This window comes from Schistosoma mansoni, chromosome 6 (genome assembly GCF_000237925.1).
Source record: "Schistosoma mansoni strain Puerto Rico chromosome 6, complete genome".
Taxonomy (NCBI): Eukaryota; Metazoa; Platyhelminthes; class Trematoda; order Strigeidida; family Schistosomatidae; genus Schistosoma; species Schistosoma mansoni.
This window is the reverse complement of record NC_031500.1, coordinates 11,675,144-11,693,113: the sequence shown is the minus strand read 5'-3', so window position 1 is coordinate 11,693,113 and position 17,970 is coordinate 11,675,144. Positions and strand designations below refer to the sequence as shown.

The 17,970-nt window shown below is 35.1% G+C and overlaps 1 protein-coding gene across 1 annotated transcript; it reads left to right on the top strand.

The window, feature by feature from the left end:
• Nucleotides 1–2,943: 2,943 nt before the first annotated feature.
• On the top strand, nucleotides 2,944–12,865 carry Smp_141450 (subfamily S1A unassigned peptidase (S01 family); the record flags this gene model as incomplete). Its single annotated transcript, XM_018798257.1, is given in 5 exon segments — nucleotides 2,944–3,112; nucleotides 10,481–10,506; nucleotides 10,512–10,707; nucleotides 12,063–12,234; nucleotides 12,853–12,865. Coding segments are annotated over 5 exon segments (576 nt in total).
• Between the last annotated feature and the right edge of the window lie 5,105 nt (nucleotides 12,866–17,970).

The window sequence follows — 17,970 nt, the reverse complement described above, 5'->3', positions numbered from 1 at the left end:
AGTATGTTACCCTTTCATAATATTTGGTAGCTCTTTTTAATGCTTTGAGCGACTGAAAAGCTACCAGATACAACGTACTCAAGAACGCGTTATCTGTGTCCATCACAAAGTTGCAATATTTACATTTTATATTACTCTTCAGAAAATAACTAATAATTACCATTTTAAAACTAATCATTTTATTGGACAAGACGGGATAAACGAATTTTTTATTGAACTAAACTACAAATATCACCGTATTGTAAATATGACATTCACTATGTAGCAATGTGTAGTCACAATCAAGTGATCTCAACAAGTGGTATACATTTTAATCGATCATAACTTCTCATTATCAGAATTTAGGATTATAGAAGGTTTGTTACAAAACAATGCCAGGGGAGTCCTACTCACTGCCTTCTCGCACCATAGGTGTTGTTTACGAAATTCAGAGGACAAAAAGCGAATGTCCGGCGCCTTAATTGGATTGGTGGGTACTGTGGATCCACCTAGTGGGGTTGGAAAAACCTGATTCTAAACCAATGGTGCACATAGGCTCCAGGGTCCTGAAGGAACAAATGGCGTATGAACCAATTGTTGATCATCGGCTAACATAGGACTGCATCTCCTGACGTTGTTCAACTGCTTTGTGAACCAGGTCTTTAGGTCAAAGGCTCTAGGTGTGGCCCCCTAAGAAAACCACCTGCTACGGTTTGGGCACCAGGGTAGTATCCCAGCTCTCACACAAATTGAATGGCGAAGTGTTGCATATATATATTTGTTGCCACCTTGTACCAATTTTTATGTGTTTAAATAGATAAACAAAGCAATACATCTCTTGCCTTATTAAAAGTTCTGATACTGAAAGCAAAACAGAACTCTGTAAAAGGAGGTCAAATGTCTAGACATCAATACCTAGAGAAGATACCTGTCAGGGAACTATATATACCTGTTCAAGTAAACATGCGTATCAATGGTAAGTTGATTTTTTTCCAAGAATTAGGAAAAATTAGCCTCATTGTTAACGTTTCTTAGGGTAAAACTGGGTGACGGTTCGACTCCCATGGGGGAGTACTAGTTCCCACAAGTTTGCAGATCCCCCACCTGATGACGAGTACCAACTAGCACGAAATAAATACTTAGGGCTTCCCGCCTACTCTCTCCACACATCTAACATCCAGATATAGTGTATGTAATTTCGAACCTCTCAGACCAGTAACTATTGTAACTGGAACAAAATACTTCTACAGTTTAACTGAAAAAGATTGATTGATACTGATCAATATTAGTGTTGGTAGGACTACGGATGAATACTTTATTACCCACAAGCTGATTAGCAACCATGTGAACAATATAATGAATTATATCAAATTTACTGAACTGGTCAGTAGTCAAATTCAATGCATTGAGCTGGTTGGGATTCTGGATGAATTAATCAATAATTCAATGTATGCATACAATCTACCATATTAACAGAATAACTCTTTTAAGATAAAAGTATAACTAAATCACTGAGTTACGTATTTACTCCTTCATAAAAGTGACTAAATTAGGATTGATCAAAAAGATTGAATCGACAGTGAGTTCTAAACCAACACCACATTGGTTACTTATGAGTGGTTAATCAATATAAATAATTCTGTATTTTTATCCTGATATATATAGATATATATAAGTTAAGACAGTTCTAATCGTTTAAAGATCCCCATCATATTAATCTTTTAATACAGTTCTATTGTATGGAGTTGAAACTCGGAGAACTACTAAAATCATCATCAAAAAAGTAAAAGCATTTATATGCAGCTATCTATTCAAGATACTCCAGATCCGTTAAGCAGATATCATCAACAATAATCTACTGTAACAGAGAAAAAAGTAGATTCCAGTTAAATAGGAAATTAAGAAAAGATGATGGACACATATTGCAGAAATCACCAAACTGGATCATAATACAAGCCCTAATTTGAAGTCCTCATGGTAAAAAGGAAAGAGATGGCCCACAAAAAACACTGCACAGGGAACTGTAGACAGATATCAAAGGAATAAACAGAACTTGACAATAACTGGAAAGATGAGCCTAAGATGATGAGTTGGACGTTACTAGTTGACAGCCTATGTCCCACGACATAAGTAAGTCATATCCAACTAAATATGTTCATACATGTTTGTAAATTTTCTCCGTTCAATCCCAAAAATATTCAGTTCTCTTCACAATAAAATTATATTATAATCCATTAATAAAAGCTAGACCACCATGGAAAACCTGGAAGCACTGGACGGCCGTTTCGTCCTATTATGGGACTCCTCCTTGGCAGTGCGCATCCATGATCCCGCCTCGCGAGCGAGATTCGAACCCAGGACCTACCACTTTCGAGCCAGAGCACCGTTGGATGTCGGCTTAGTGGTCTATCGGTTAAGTGTTGAAGAGTCCCATAATAGGACGAGTTGGCCGTCAAACAGTGCTTCCAGGTTTTCCATGGTGGTCTAGCTCCAATTGACTCATGATTTCAACTATTAAAAATACTGAAATCTCTACAAAATTTCTTCTGACCATTCATAAAAATTATATTTTAATTCAAAATCAAAATTTTAATTATCACATATGACCCTTTAGTCAAGGTTACTTATTCCATATTATTTATAAATATGACGACATGAATAAATCATGCGATCACTGTTCAATAGTTCACTGGATATGCGTGTTGAATGATTTTTTTTTCTGGAGAGAGAGAGGGTGGTGGTGGTGGTGTTGCTACTCAAAAAAAAATAACCAATAAAGTACTCGTAAAAAGATTTTTTTTGGTTTTTAATAATTTTGTTTCTCAGATTTTGTTATTATTATTATCAGTTAGCAACAAAAACAAGATCTCATTATCAATCATGAGTGATTGCATAACATTTACCAAGATTTGGATTATTATTATTATTATATATATATCTACTAATTTATTTATATTATTAGCAATGAAATTAGAATATCGTATACAAAATGGTTATCCAGTAAATCTTGGTGAATTTCCAATGATTGTATTATTACTTGGTAATACACATTTATGTACTGGAACAATTATAGCACCTGATAAAATTTTAACAGCTGGACATTGTGCATGTGGTGATCCAACATATGAAGTAGGTAGGCAAGAATAAAATTTTTTGTTTATTTATGCATTATGATAAATGAATGATAGTTATCAAGGTATAGGATGAAATATCATCTTAAAGATTAAAATATTTAACTTTTAACGAATAGATAAGAGTATAAATAGAAATGGATAGTGGCTAGAAGTGGAATCCAAGGACGCGCATTTCGTCCTATTTGAAACTCGTCAGCTGGATGTACCTACACTCCAGAGTTGATATTCACTCTGGGACTCGAACTCAGTACACCATCACATTAACTGTTGAGTGAACATCAACTCTGGGATGCAGATACATCTAGCTGTTGAGTCCTAAATAGGACGAAACGTGCGTTCTAGATTTCCCTACTAACCACCATATATCTTTGCTTATAATGCTTGTAACTTAATGACAATATCGAGGCAATCCATTCAGGATGTACATATTCAAAAGAGACTGATCAATTGTAGTTCTGAGCATTAATGGGAAGATTCCAGAAACCAATACAAATGGGTTATAGATCATGAATACTTGTTCGTCAGTAATGACAATCAAATAGATGATATTAGTCTATAAGTTTCAACTACCTCTTCTTCTAGATTTAGATATGTACATTCTCCATACCATATAACTGCAAAGTTGCTGGTCCGTACCTTGCAGACTCTACCCAATCTATAAAAAGAAGTGTTAGATTCGCCGATTGCCGCTGTTTTATCTAGGGTCGCTCCCATTGCTGTTTGTGTATCGTTGCTGTTATTATACTTGTTTGGTCTTTGATCTTACTGCTTATACTTAACAATCAGGAATTACTGCAATTCTTCGATCCTACTACTTATACTTTGAAGCGGGAACCACTTCAGTTACTACTATTCAAAGTGAGAATACGAAGGACTGGTGTGATGATGATTTCTTGGGTCACCAAACTAACGTCGTCATTAGGTCAAAATAAAAAATTTTACATACGCTTTAAAATAACATATATAGGGAAAGATACATCGGTTTATTGTAAAAAACATACTGAATATAGTTCTCCCTAATCGTTGCAGGGAATACAATTATCACACTGAACCTACGTTCACATGTGTCATATTTAACAAAGTTTTTTACTGAACTGACACAAGAATAGGCTGACTTCACAACGTTACACTGAACGAAGTTCACACTTGTTACCCAGACCGAATTTCATAATGAATTAGTGTAAAAAATATTGACATAAATTGTATAATCTTCTTATCCCGTCGCATAAAGAAGTCTCACATTTCATTTCCAAGACAGTAGGTATCAGAGAAACAAATCATTGTTCGAATTCTTAAAGATCTTAAAGTAATACTTTCTAAACTTTTACAATGAAAGATCATTCTATCCTAAATAAAATATATTATCGAAAAACTGATAGATAAAAGGTATTTGAAAGAAGTTATAAAATGCCAAACAGAAAGGTCGATAACCTAATCATTAGAAGTATGCAAATAAAAGGTTTATCTAATTGGTTATGCACACATTTCTCTAGTCTCTTCCTTATTCATCATAAAAAACCCCCGATTATATGTCTTACAAACAAAGAAAGATATACTCAAACGATATCACTAATTAGTAATTTGGTTACTCACAAGGTTTTCTGAAGAAGTATATGTATACAATGAACAGTAAGTTAGAGATATAGGGTTACTACTCAACGGTGATACGACTAACGATCTTCTTTATAATAGACTAGTCAGAGCAATAAAGTGAACGTTTTATGTGATTTGTCTATGTTTCTCATTTTCTAATCAACCAACAGTGGTTGTTGAACTAAAGGCTAAACTATTCAGTAACTCCACTTCCCCGTCAATTTGTCAGTTTAGCTGATTTAGAAGAGAAAGCTATATCGGACTTACTACCAAACAAGTTATTACATTTTCTCAGTAGTAGTCATGCGGTAGACAGATTTAAAGCGTTCAGTATGATTTATCAATTATCTTCATTCTACTATATTGAGAATTGATCTTTTTCCTTTCATAAAAGGAAGCTAAAAGTATTCCACAGACCAACCTCAGTTCATGTATTCAAAATAAATTTGTAATACCATTGCCTCTTTGATGGCCAGAGAAAACTTGAGTCTTATTTAACAGTCTTACTCATTCTTTTTACCCCTTGTTCATCTTTTTTTCATTCCTTACCAATCTCTTTACTACTTATATATTGAAACTAATTCTTTACACTCTTATTACGTAATTTTTATTGATTCTTATTTTGATAGTTTGATTTTATTGATTTTTGCTTTTTATAAGTTGTAATCCACCTATCATCTCACGATCAGTGTGTACATTTTGCTTGTTTATAATTAGTTATGCAATCACAAATTGCCTTGGCTAGTCAAATGCTTTGGCATATATATAGACATAACTTTGTATATTGGAGTAAAACCTAATGAAGGTCTAATTGAAAATGATGGTAGAAATTACTCAAACTAACAATGACTAGTTTGGAACTTCTCTGAAAATTACAAAAACAATAACAACCATGCACAGAATGAGTCGTCAAAGAAAGAATTACTGAGAGTCTTGGTAAAAAAAACCCTGACTTATGAAGTGAATAATGTCGTGCATGAGACAGATATCTCAGATAATATTGAATGATGACTACTTTATATCGCAAGTTGAAATTATGGACTATTGGATTCTAACTCAGTTGTTCAATACTATCTTGATTACTGGAAGATTCAAAGATTCTCAATCTAATTGTACATGAGTTATGTGTATGTGTACACTAAGGAGGAATCCTAAACTAGGTCAAACAATTTATTTATTGTATACTTCGGAAAGTTCATTGGTTAGACAATCAATTTCAGTTCAGGACAAAAAATCGTGTTTATATCCACTGTTTAAAGTAAATAACAACCTATTAGCATGAAATAATTCATTTATCTAGAAACTAAAATAGTAATTTGTAGAGTTGTTTTATTGTTCTTACAGCTTTACTATGATTGTAACTGTTATATCGAGTGGCTCGCCTATTAGCGAGGAGTGAATTATTGATCAAAGCAATGACACACAAAAGCCGTATGAGCAGTCTTGAGTACTTATCAGTCCTGCTTTCTGCCTAGCCCAGCTAGTTAAGTCCAGAATATCAATAACAACCTCTGCAATATGAATCATTTATTTCAAACATACTGAGTTTATATACCAATCAGACAGACCACATCGTACCATAAAATAGAAAATAATATTTGTACAAGATTTGGCAAAATGTGGCTGTGAATAGGGGGAACCGTAATTCATAGACTGGATATAACTCAGGAATGGTAAATCGTACAGTAATAGTCTATGGGTCAAAATGAAGCTTATAATAAGAGGAACACGAATATGGATACTTTAGTTACTTAACAATTATACAATAGGAAATATACATATCATATTGGTCCATAAACAGTCCTCAAAAGTTACCATTCACAATTCTCCTCGGGATATAACAGTAACATATTTCAATTATATCCCATGTTTCTATTCAAAACAAATCCATAGCGACAGAAAAAGTGTTATGTATTGAATTTTAATAATGCTGTACTGTCTAAACTAAGTACTTTGTGTTCGATAAGTTTCTGTGTCAATATTAGATAACGGTATCTTGGTGGCTTGCTTGAATATCTGGGCTACCTGTTCCTCACATTTAGATATTTCAACAAGCTGTCTGTTTTAATTTGTTTTACCACATCATTATGTCTATCAATCCCATAACCCATCTAAGTGCGTTTATGAAAAGTTTATGACTTTTTGCTGTACAAGTTACAGAAAAGTACAATCAGCAACATTTTGGTTGCTGGTAATATGCATTGAAAAAAAGAGAAAATTATTCAGATATCAATTTCTGAACTGTCAACATCTTACTGGCGACCAGTCAATATTTATCGTTAGGATCGATGAACAAGTAAGAAAAGGAAACTTGTGGAAATACTCTATGCTGAGAATTCCATAATGTACCAAGAATATAATATTCAATAAAGCCATTAATAATAATGTGGTTTTTAGGATACTCTCCTAACAATTAACTCAAAAAATGACCCTATGACTTTGAACTTTTTTCCAAGTATTTTTTCTCATGAATTACTGTGGAATCCATTTCTCCGAGAATCATGTATTTAACTTGATGAATTATCATAGTTGAAATCATGAGTCAATTGAAGCTAGACCACCAAGGAAAACCTGGAAGCACTGAACGGCCGTTTCGTCCTATTGTGGGACTCCTCCATGGCAGTGCGCATCCACGATCCCGCCTCGCGAGCGAGATTCGAACGCAGGACCTACTACAATAGGACGAAACGGCCACCCAGTGCTTCCAGGTTTCCCTTGGCGGTCTAGCTTCAATTGACTCATGATTTTAACTATGAAAATACTGAAATCTCCACAAAACCCCTTCTGATTGATGAATTATCATAATTTTCTAAAATGAGTGATTTATTCAACTCTAATATTCATAACTGATAATCAATGATCGATTTACTATATTTTCATAGCGTTTTTATTTTATTCTCCATGTCGCCGTCTTTTCAATTCAACACCTCTACATCACTTTAGTTGATTGCATGATTGTAGTTGGGCTCAATCTAAAATATGTCGAATAATGTCAAGCATTTGAAAGAATTGTAATTTTCACAGTTTGATTCACGAGTCAATCTAAGCTAGAATACCATTAAAAACCTGGAAGTACTGGACGGTCGTTTCGTCCTAGTATGGGACTCCTCAGCAATGCACACCCACAACCCTGCGTGCAGGATTAGAACTCAGGACCTTCCATCTCACGTGCGAACTCTTAACCTCTAGATCACACTCAGCCGGCATCCAGAGGTGTTATTGTCTAACTTCAGTCGATCCACTATCTTATGTAACCCTTCATCCATTGTCTGAGGTAGAGAACTGTGTCATATCCGACACGGATCAGACTCTACTGATCATGGATTTTCACTAGAACTTCAAGAAATCCATTTTGAATTGTAATTCCTTAGTAACAGATAAACATAATTTCCAGAGTTTTTACTTCACGACAAATCGATTTCTCATAGATGTATTCATTATACTCAATCACTATTTATTCAGATTCACTTAGTATTGTTTGTTTGTATCTTCCCATTGACGTTTAGGACTGCAACTGGTCAGTCTCTAATTGACATATGTGTATACTGTGCGTATTGCCTCGATATAGCCTAAATTCATAAGCGTGGTAAGCAAAGATGGATAGTGGCTAGCAGTGGAACCCAGGACGCGCGTTTCGTCCTATTCGGGACTTGTGATTTGGATGTACCTGCATCTCAGAGTTGATGTCCACTCTGGGACCCGATACCATTACCGTTCGCTTCAAACGCCATCGCATTATTCAATTAGCTGATCAACTGCAGCCCTAAACATCAATGAGAAGATTCAACCAAACAATACTAAGTGAATTTAAACTTTACCTCATTGCACAAGCAAGCGGCTATCAGGACTCAGTAGCTGAGTGGATAACACGATGGCGTTTGAAGCGAACAGTACTGGATTCAAGTCCCATAGTGAACATCAACTCTGAGTTGCAGTTACATCCAGCTGACGAGTCCCAGATAGGACGAAACGCGTGTCGTGGATTCCACTGCTAGCCACTATCCGTCTTTGCTTATAACACTATTTATTTAGTTGTAAAACATTAGTTAGTAAAAAGATCAGGTTAAAAATTATAGGCTTTCCGTTTAGCATTCAGGACATATTTATAATCCACTATTCGGAGACTATAAACGAACTGATTTAAAACCAGTCACTATGGTAAATTTAAAAACAAAATCAAATGTATATAGCTTAACTAAACTATAGCACATCTCGTACAATTAATTTTGCCAAGCTCTTTTATTAACTTATATAACAGACAGTGTTATTAGAACAGTAACAATTTGTCTATTTCTTTGTATTATTATTATTATCACTATCTTGTCTGTATGATCATGTATGCTTGGTCACATGTGATATCCTACTCACATATCTCTCTCTAGCTTATGTGTTAGTTCCTTAATTATTGTTCGATGAATCATTCGCTTTTCCTTATATATATGCCTGAACCTAATTATTGCTTTGCTTCGATTCGATTCGATTTGACTCTGAATCCGCCTGTGTACTCACTTGCTCGAGTGCATTGGCCTTTCTACTCGAATTCGCTTGATGTGTTTGTAACTTTGTTATCTGCACTATCCAATAATAAACTGTAGTCGGTTCTTCCTATTGCTTTCTAAATTCATACACTGTTTGGATTTATTTAAATAACGGTTATCAGAGTGATTGACAAACGAAGCCTAAGGAATTATCTAGAAGCCAAGTCACTACAAAACTAAAATGATAAATTCCACTTTTTTTCTCAATATCTTCACTTAGTTATTATTATTACGTTTTTGATTGAGATCATGAACACATTGATGTTAGACCATTATTGAAAACCTAGAAGCACTGGAGGGCCGTTTCGTCCTATTGTGGGACTCGGCAGTGTGTATCCACGATCCACCTCACGGGATTCATGATCTCAATCAAAAACATAATAATTTCCGAAACCCTATACTGATAATTACCATGTGCTTCCTAGTGACTAGCTTCGTGAGGGAATTCTCGGAGTTCTAGTGAGAAGACGTGACCAGTGGAGCTAATCCGTATCAAGTAGAGACAGGTATCTATTTCAGTACAATAGAAGATGGTCTCGCAATTTCGTGAATTGGTTGAGGTTTGACATTAATACCGTTGGATACCGGCTCAGTAGTCTAGAGGTTAAGCGTTCGCATGAGAGACCGAAAGTCTCGGTTTCAAACCCCGCGGGCGAAATCATGGACACACACTGCTCAGGAGTCTCACAATAGAACGAAACAACCATCTAATGTTTCCAGGTTTTCAGTGATGATCTAAAATCAATCAGTTCATGATCTCAATCAAAAACATAATAATCTCCATAACCATATACTGATAATGTTTATTTTTTCTCACTTTTCTATAAGTTAATAAATATTCAAAAGCGGTTTTGTGGAGATTTCAGTATTTTCATAGTTAAAATCATGAGTCAATTGAAGCTAAACCACCATGAAAAACCTGGAAGCACTGTTTTACGGCCATTTCGTCCTATTGTGGGACTCCTCCTTGACAGTACGCATCCACGATCCCGCCTCTCGAGATCCAAACCCACGACCTACCAGTAAATATTGTTTAAAATGAAAGATTCATTACACATTATTGAAATATATTATTTTCATTAAATAATAAAAAAAATATTTTTAAAAAATATTTTTTTAGGTTTATGCCAATTTAACCCATATAAATGAACGTTTTTCACCTCATATACAATATCGTCTCGGTACCCATTTTATTTATCCTACAACCTATAAAAATCAATGTCATCAACTTAATAGTGGATCAATTAGTAACCATGATGAATTAGGTGGTTCACCTGATATATCAATTTTAATGTTAAATAAAAAATTTCATCTTTCAAAAGGATGGATAGAAATTGGTTTATTAAATTATAATTATTCTATGAATGATACACAAGAAAAAGAAAAAAAGAATACAGATTTTTTTGTATTAGGTTTTGGTGAAGATAAATCAATTGAAATGTCAATGGGTCAATTACGTTTAGGTAAGTAAATTCTTATATTTATGATTTAGAATAATATTTATATAAACGATTCAGTCGGTCAGTCAGTTAGCTGCAACATAGGACCAGGCACACATATGCATCGGTCCAAGTTGCCATACCTCACTCATTAGCACAACAAGATGAACACCGGATTTATAGAAGTAGTTAATTTAGTAGTGGTAATATATAAAAGAAAGGTTGTATATAAAGATATTGTTATAATGTGTGAGTGCGTACGTGCCCTGTTAATATATGAACGTTGTAAGACCGCCGATCAATGAGCCGCGAATTATCGATTGGGACAGTGACACACGAAAAACCTTACGAGCAGTCTAGAGTGCGTATCAGCCCTGCTATCTGCCTAGTCCAGCTAGTTCGTTTAGTCGCCCCTAACTCTCTTCCAACCATCCTCCATACTAGTCAGCATAGCGCGTCTAATATACAGTAATATTTGTATGCATATACGAAATTATTAAACCAATCAAGGCAGTTTATTAGTCAGTGATAACAGTGGAATAGATTACAAATTGATAGTGCAATGACAGGTGTACTAGTTGTGATAAGAATAATAATAGGAATTAGGTCAATGATTAGAAAAATATAGACACTGAAATAACATTCATAAAAATTATAAGTTCACGTAGTTAGAAGTGTTCAGATAATTGGACCGTGTAACGTATATTTGAGAAAAAAGAAAATGTTTGGAGAAGGTAATGAAAATAGTATGGAAAATAATAATAAATGAATCCCCTTATTAGAACCATGGTGTTACAAATGTCTAATGAACACAAAGACTTGGAGTTTTGGCTTGAACTCCTATAGCTTCTGCTATATGTAAGAGACGAGATCGAACTCGATAAAGAAAACTAGTAGGAATACGATAAATAACAGTAAATGACTTATTTCTGTCAACTATATGACTGCTATCGATCAAATGTGAAAGAATTGAGCACCGTATTGTCTTGACAGTACCTTTTCCTAACCACGAAAGGAGGTGTTCACTAACACTTTGGTTTAGTTGTCTGGTAGTGCTCCAAATATAGCTTTCTCCACAGGACCAGCTGAATTCGTAGATACACATATAAGAGTGGCATAACCAGGTAACTTATCCTTTAGTTGAGGAATCACCATAGATCGGGTCGATTACGATAGACAGAGGTCAGCTGCATTTAAACGTTCTCTTTACTGCTCTAGTCAGTCGTATATGCATATAAATATTACTGTATATTAGAGTAGGGCCGGATGAGGATCTAATAGAAAACAATATTGTTCACTTATTTATGATGTTCTAAGAAAATACTTCTCTCTGTCTTTCTCATATATATACATATTTATGTGTTTAATTATAATTATAGGTATAATAAAATTGGATGAATGTCCAAAAAATATTAAAATACCAACTGATGGAGCACTTTGTTCTAATATTAATGGTAATCATCAAGGACCAGATGTTGGAGATAGTGGAGGTCCTATTTTTGATATAAATGGACGTGTTGTTGGTATTACATCAATAGCTGGAAATGGTTGGTATGTATTTTCAAGTGTTACTACACACAGAACATTTATTCAACAACAGTTATATAATGATACTATTAATTTGACTGGTGGTAATACTACTACTACTACTACTACTACTACTACTAATAATAATAATAATAATAATAATATAGATACAATGAATAATTCCAATTCAACAGATATTTCATAATTTTATTATTCTTCTAAAGTGTTGACATTTTCTTTTATTAAAAAGATATTTTCGATTATGTGAAGTAGGTAAATAATTCACTATGATAGAAATACAATACTGACTTATATACTTATTCCTGTTAACCCTCGTAGAGGAGCATAGGCCGCCCACCAGGATTTCTCATCGAACTCTGTCCTTGGTATTCCTTTCCACTTCTTTCCAGTCGCTGTTCATTCTCTTGACGTCTAATTTCATTCTTCTGTTCAATGTGTTCCTTTGTTTTCCTCTTTTCTTTTCCCCTTAAGGATTCTGAGTTAGAGGTTACCAAGTGATACAGTTTGATTTCCACAATGTATGCACTATCCACCTGAAACGTCTTTTCCTAATTCCCTCGCCAGCTGGGAGCTTCTATTATTTTCATTTTAATATCTATTGGTTAATTCTTCACTATTAAGGTTTAAACAATGAGAGCATCGGAATTTTGAGAACTTGAGGTTTTTTATGGGCTGAATTCGTTACAGATCTATTATAGGTTGAGGTACTACATAGCCTTTTTGTTCTTGTGTGGGATTCCTCGGCAGTGAGCACACAATAACCTGTCACTGCGGATCGGAAATAGGAAAGTGAATTCTTGAGGTGAGTCCTTAACTTCTAGAATCCTGACAAAACAAATGTCCAGTACTTATGGTTTTCAGGTAATTGAACGCTTCGGATTCAATGGGGCTGGTCTATTCAGCAGTTCCTCCAATTATTCTACCCTTCTGTTCTTGAACTTCCGTGATTTTCTTTCCTTCTTTGTTCTTGACAGGTCTCTCTGGTTTACTATATTTCCCTGCTAGTTTCTTCGTTTTATCATATAGTTGTTTCATATTTCCTTCTCTTGAGGCTTTTCCTGCTGTCGTTGCTAGTTCTTCCATATATTTCTGCTTGTGGAATTTAATGCTCTTCTTCATTTCCTTGTTTGCCTCTGTGTACTCTGCATGTGTATTGACTTACTCTCCTCCTGTTCGACTGTTGTTAATTGCCGTCTTCTTGTTTTTCCTTTCTTGAATCTTGTCCAGGGTTTCAATAGAGAACCATTCCTTGTGATGATGCTTGTTGCGATCCAGCACCTCTTGACACATTGAAGTTAGTGTTTCTTTGATCCCTTTCGGTTTATCCTCCATGGTAGTTTCTTGTTCTTTCAGTAGATCCTGTAGAGCTTGTACCTGTTGTTGAGAGTTATTTTGAATTGGTTGGGTTTGTTAGTATCCGGAAGGAAAGCTGTATTGAACCTTTGCAATGCTGTTTCCCCAGTTGTCCAGTATTTCTTTAGCTTCAGTTCCATCTTGGCCACGACCAAGCGGTGATCTGAAGTATGTCAGCTCCTCTCCTATTTCTCACATTTTCCATTGTCCTTTAGAATTTTTTATTGATAGAAATATGATCTATCTGGTTCTCTGTGGTGTAGTCCAGTGAGATCCATGTAGGTTTGTGTATGTTTGTGGTGGAAATATTGTGCCGCCTATAACCATTTTGTTGAATGCACATAAATTTGCAGATCCCTCCCAATTCTTGTTCCTTTCTCCCAGTCCGTGTCATCTCATGACTTCTTCATATCCGGTGTTGTCCATTCCGACTTTGGTGTATAGGTCTCTCATCAGGATTATCAAGTCCTTTTATGGGCATTTCTCTATGATTGATTGCAGCCTCTCATAAAACTGATGTTTATCGTCTTCATTGCTATCATTGGTGGGTGCATAACACTGGATAGCATTCGTTGTGATCACTTCTTCTTTGTTTTAAAGGATGGTTTGATGATCCTGGGTCCATGGGAATCTCATCCCATAAGTGCATTTCTCGCTTCTCTGGACAGCATTATAGCAACTCCCTGAGTGTGCGAAGCATTTTCCTCTTCGTGACTAGAGTACAACATCATCCTTCCCGAATCTAAAACTTTGTTGTCCAGCTTGGGTCCAATAGGTTCCACTGATTCCGAGGACCTCCAATTTGTATCTCCTCATTTCCTCAGCTATTTGATTGGTCCTCCCGGTTTCCCACATTGTCCGGAGATTCCACGTACCTATATTAATTGTCGCTCTGGTTGTTAGAAGTGGCATCGGTCTCGTGACTTCCGAAGAATCTTGGCTTTCATCATGATGCGTCATAATTCTTCCTTGAACTCGGAGGATAGGGTTTAAATTGTTTAATTTGTTTATTCTGGTTAGCGCATTTTTAGCAATCTTGTTTTCTAAGTGATGGCGTTACCGACCCCATGCCCAACCCTCCTCCTTTGTGTAGACTTGGGACTGACAGTAGTCCTAGAAGAGCTACAGGAGGAGTTATTACTTTTATTAATATTGTCATTATTTTTTGAATAATTAATTTAGCATTGTACTATCTTTTTATTAAAGTAAAAAGAACATTTATCTTGCAAATCTTGTTCTTCTGGCTCTATTTAAATTTATCAAGAGATCAGGATATTTGAAATTTAGATTTGAATGAAATAACACAACGTTAGCATATACAGTTTTAAATCTGATTAATATTAATAATAACCTTTTATTCTGTAATATTATGGTTTGCGATTCTAATGTGGACAGATCTAAGTAGTATGTAACAAGAATAGGAAGTGGAATGTTTAAAAGCAGAAGACTGAAACTGTCATCACTTGTGCCCTGTTAATTATCACGTGATTTATTCGCCAATCAGAATACAACCTATATAATCTTAGCACTGTGCCAAACTAATGGTGTGTTGATCGGTTGGAGCAGCCTAGAGTCTTTACTGGACCTTCTCGTCAAACCCTTCTTGTTGAGTCCAGAACACCAAAATCAGCTTCTACCGTATGAATTATATATTTGAGACATACTGGGCTCGTATATAAGAAGACCAGACCGTATCATACCATAAAATAAAAAATAACAATTATACAAAATCGAGCCAAAAAGTGTCTGTGGTTTCGAGAGACTGTAACAAATAAATTGAGAATAACTTAAGAATAGTAAATAGTATGACAACAGTCAGTAGATCAAATATAAGCTTATAGTGAAACGAATATGAATATACATATTGTAGTGAACGAGATAACAAGTGGACACAACCAAATGGATTTGAAAACGAAATTACAGAACATCTTAGTAAAATCTGAAAACCATACAGTAAATACTTCATTTACAAAATGTTGATCAATTGTCTCAAACTTGACTGTTCCTTTTGCGAATATCAGTCAATCGTCTCACACTTCATTGTTCCTGCATTTCCATACCAATTGCTTTCTGTTCCCGTTCTTTCCTTCTCAACCTTCTGCTGCCAGACATTCTATTCCTGACTATCGTTATATACTACTTACATTGACATAAGCAGCACACAACACAATGTAATCTAGTTACTTAACAGTTAGACAATAAAAATATATATGTATCATAACAGTTCATAAATAGTTCCTAGCAGTCACCGTTCATTTATTATTCGTTCGGATATAACAGAAACAAAGAGAACGGGAAGGAAAACGGGAGCAATCGGAGTAACAAAAGAATTGGAAAAATGATGGAGCATGTAAAAGACAACTTGAGGAACATGTGCAAATGACGTATTCATTGTATGATTTTCATATTTTACAAAGACACAGTGTACGTTTGCTTAGAACAACAAATTGATTGCATGCAGCCCAGTTAATCACTCAAAAACGATGTAGAGCCTGGTACATATATCCATAGGTTTAAATTTACTACCATATCAACACAGAGGAATGAAGTCATCAAGACAAATGTTATATAACTTACGGAACATCTTTGAGTCCAAATGTAGATGGCGTCGAGTCGCGTTTGACTATGATCAACACTACAATAAGATTACGCGCCCGAAAACGACTTGGTTCCCTCGATAACTCGCAAACCAGAAGACTGTAACTGGTCCAGATAGAGTATATTTATTGGCAATCTCATGGTATCGAATGAATACCGAGACGCGCCAAAGATTACAGGCAGTAAGAGAAGAGCGTAGGAAAGTTCGAACCCACAAGATGGACAGCGGAACGAGAAGTGACCTTGATACAGTTAAACAACAATGAGTACGGTAAAACAATCACTGGTACAATTGGTTATAATAATAATTGTTTCCATTATTCCAATCGTGTTCTCGTCAAGAAAAGCAAGTCACTACACAAAACCTTTCTCTTTTTTAAACATTTTCAAAATAGTTCGTCTGGTGATATATCTTACCATAGCTTGAATAGCATAAATCCCCATAGTTTGTGATTACTCAGATTTGATCCTTTAAGGTTTTACAAGCGAATTATAACCTATCTGAATTTTACCTTGCAAATTTCTTACAAAGTGAATGTAGACTAATCACTTTAAAAAACTGATCTAATAAAGCCTTCTCCAGTTCTCTATATTAATTATTAAGGATTGTTAACTTGGAGAACTATTCAAGGCATGAAATAAATCCTACAGACTTTCAGCCAACGAATTGTTTAAGATGAGATTTAGCTAAACAATATCAATACTATAAAATTATCAGTAATTATCAGAAGGGTTTTTTGTGTGGAAATTTTAGTAATTTTATAGTTAAAATCATGAGTCAATTGAAGCTAGACTCGCTCGTGAGACTGACAGGTCCTGGGTTCAAATCTCGTGAGGCGGGATCGTGGATGCGCTCGGCTGAGGGGTCCCACAATAGGACGAAATGGCTGTCCAGTGCTTCCAGGTTTTCCATGGTGGTCTAGATTCAATTGAATCATGATTTCAACTATCAGTAATAAATTGAATAAAGTCGCTTGATGCAATAACCCTTCTATTCTATATTGCAGAAAAGAAGTAATCTCTATGGCATAAAACAGATCATAACAGACGGATGAAACTATCTATTTGATACAGTATATACCCTTAAAATAATATGAAATAAAACAGGGGCTTTTAGAATAGAAGAATATCATTATATCATGACGAAATTGGGTTAAATTGACATATATTCACATTTATCACTCTTACGTACAGTATAGTATACTCAGTAAATAAATGAGTTTACTTCACTGAGTAATAAAATTTTATTGTATATATAACCTAAATCGACTTAGAATACTGAAATATAATTGTAAGGATGGCTCGTTGGCAAACTCAAGGAAGCCTTAAGAAGCCCAGAAACAGCCGAAGACATTCTATCCAATCACCGCTAGTGGAACATTTTAGAATGTCAACGTGTAGCTCCCCTATTGGATGAATAAGAAAGCCCCCCTATGTGTCTATTGGCTGTCCGAAATGATGATTTACTTTCACCGAAAATCTATAAATAAATGAGATTTTTGTACTATATTTGACACTGTTTTGGGAGTAACATTCCTACTTACCAGTCTTCTGTATTCTCTCATTTTGCGACTTAGAAGAGTTCCAGCGTTCGAGTGCTCAAGTATTGCGCGACTTAATAAGAATCTAAGTTCGAGATACAACAATAATGAATTGAAGTTAGATTATAATTTGAATTAAAATTATCACTTAAACTAGTTTTCATGGTGAACTGACAACATTCATACACATTCAATTCACTTGGTATTGTTTGTTTGGATCTTCTCATTGATGTTTAGGGCTGCAATT